At 53.0% G+C, this 2,430-nt stretch overlaps 2 protein-coding genes across 2 annotated transcripts in view; one reads left to right on the top strand and one right to left on the bottom strand.

Moving 5' to 3' along the window:
• The window catches only part of Pmar_PMAR013039 (hypothetical protein), a gene marked incomplete at both ends in the record, with an annotated part of 2,186 nt that extends 2,164 nt beyond the window's left edge, over window positions 1-22 (top strand). The window contains one exon of the mRNA XM_002779923.1: window positions 1-22. This exon is cut by the window's left edge and continues 4 nt beyond it. Within this exon, the coding sequence (XP_002779969.1) occupies window positions 1-22 (22 nt within the window).
• Window positions 23-173: 151 nt separating this feature from the next.
• On the bottom strand, window positions 174-934 carry Pmar_PMAR013038 (hypothetical protein; the record flags this gene model as incomplete). The annotated part of the gene is made up of 2 exons (XM_002779922.1): window positions 174-676; window positions 727-934. 2 exons carry the CDS (start codon window positions 932-934, stop codon window positions 174-176), a joined length of 711 nt encoding a protein of 236 aa, XP_002779968.1.
• Between the last annotated feature and the right edge of the window lie 1,496 nt (window positions 935-2,430).

The following is a 2,430-nucleotide window of genomic DNA, read 5'->3' as shown; positions in this document are numbered from 1 at the left end:
CACGCACGGTGGGTCCAGCTAGCTGGGACCTGTTTCACAGTGGATGCGCGTCTATTCCGACTTATGTAATCAGCGGCTATATTGGACACGCCTGAAACATGTTGCGATGTAAGGCGGTTGGCCCATGGGGAGATTTGTGAGAGGACTCGCCGCATTGATCTCACTTTTGAAGACTAGCGGGTGATGGTGCTCACGGCCGAGGAATTGTCACAGAAGGAGTGAATCAATACAGTCTGGTCGTCAGGATCAGTGTCTAGCACGGCCTCCGCCACCAGTACCCCCACGCATATAGCCGACAATTCGAGGAAGCTGATGTCACCAGAGACAGCCTCCCGGGACTGTGACGGTTCTTCTCCTGCTCTGACCTCGCATAACATGTTCCACCAACAAGGGTCATCCATCTTATTGAGATTGAACCAGTAGATTTCCTGCTTGACCCTCAGATAACCACCCAAACCTATTATGCTGGCATCGGTAACCAAGAGTACTGTGTTCATTAGTATTTTCTTCGCAGGAATCCGCGGCAAGGGGGTTGTTAGTTCACCGTAGAAGAAGCGTAGATCGCCCTCCACACCCCCACCAAGAGTCCTCAACTCGCGCTTCTCCGCAACGGCTTTCTGGGCGAACAGCGAGGCCAGATGCGGACGCCATGGGGCCCATGGCATGGGCGCATTAACTGAGTACACCATGATAATTTCCCAACTACACTGGCAAATTCAACGGTACTGACAACTCCATTGTCCAGTATTTCCTTGATGGCTGCAGCGTAGCGTTGGGCCTTGTCTGGAGGAATAGAAAGGCATGGCGAGCAATCGCCAACGCGGCCGGCATTGCAATCCACTTGCCAACCGAGCACCCGACAGTTATCAGCCAGGAAGTGCACTTTTCCGTACTCGATACCCACTCGGACAGTCAGCGCTAGCATCAATAACATAACGAGGTGGATGATGTTGTCGAGGATCCACCGCGAGTCGTCTACAAAAATGAAGCCCCGTGGACGTCGAACCAAACTCATATTTCCCCCCGGTGTACCAACCGCAGGAATATTACACGGCACCGGTCTAAGTCTGCATCCCAATAGACGGCGTTGTACTCGATGTATACATGAATTAACCCGGACAAACACTGAGCAGGAAGCTTTGGCTCCAAACGGAATCGATCGATCCAGCAATATACCTTCGGGAGGTGCAGATTTCCGTGGATCGCGTAAGGCCAAAAACTCCGTCTCCAAGGGGTTGGTTTGTAGCGTCCGAAATGCGCTGCTGATATCATACTCGGCCACGGCCGAGGTTGGCGTCGCTTCTCGTAGTAGAAGTTGAATTTGCGGAAGGGCCGGATACAGAAGCGTGGTTGCCATACTGGACGCTCGATTCACCCCCGAGGTTCGATAGTTGCTGATGATTCTGATTCGAGTGTGCTCTGGATTCTTCCAGATCACACTGACCCGACTAACGGCTTGATCACCATGGCGAACAAAGGTTGCTCTGTCCACGGATAGCATCCTTCCTTCACTGATCTCCCGATCGATCTGTTCGTCCAGCAGCCGGGTCATCTCGTTGTCGTCGATCTGAGGACGGAGAGGCAGGTCATGTACAGAGGAACCTCTCCAGCGTATCACCTCAGGTTCTCCTGGACGCAGAGGCAGTTCAATGGACGCAGGCCATACACGCGGTTCCTCGGGGATGGGTACCGATATCCCCAGAGGCATACCATGCATGGACAAAGCTGCAAAGGCGCAGTCTTCGGGTCCTTCACCAGGCCATGTAACTCGAGATAGCACTTCCAAAAGCCTCCCACGAAGGGGAGAGATGGAGGAAGCTGATTCGAGGAGAGTTTCCGCTCGACCTAAGCCCGCAGATTCCAGAATGCGAGCAAATGTCAGAGCGAACTGCTCAGCCTCGCGCTCTATACCCAAAGAGACCCATTTAGAAGCTGCTTGACTCTGCTCTGACCTTGTAGCAGACTGATATTCTCGAAGAAAGCTAGAGACGTCGCTCCTGTTGGACCAGGACTCTGCTCGTGAGTGGAGAGCTTTGGCGAGTGCTATAGAGAGCTTCTCATAGCGCTCGGAGAATGTAATATCATCATACCATTGAGATAAGGCTGGGAATCCGGTTCCATCAACCGGGGGTATGCATTCGTCTACAGCCATAGCAAAGATCTCATTCGCATTCGTGACCCAGGGATGAGTCTCAGCAGTCGCCTCGCCTGTAACTGGAGGTTCAGCTGGGGGATCCGACGACTCTACTTGGGCTGTCCTCGCTCGACTTAGCCGGTAGCGGTCACGGCCTCTGCGCCGTCCTTCGGCTGAACGCTTTCGCGAGGGCATGAATTGATCAATCTGCCGAGAAACCCTGGCGTGAATCAAACTCAAACCAGCAGTTCGAATGTTCGGATAAAAGGTAAGAGAAATGAGATGAGAAATGACCT

The sequence above is a fragment of the Perkinsus marinus genome (assembly GCF_000006405.1).
Source record: "Perkinsus marinus ATCC 50983 genomic scaffold scf_1104296945006, whole genome shotgun sequence".
In the NCBI taxonomy this organism is placed as follows: Eukaryota; Perkinsozoa; order Perkinsida; family Perkinsidae; genus Perkinsus; species Perkinsus marinus.
The sequence above is the reverse complement of the archived record's forward strand: the minus strand, read 5'-3'. Positions and strand labels throughout refer to the sequence as shown.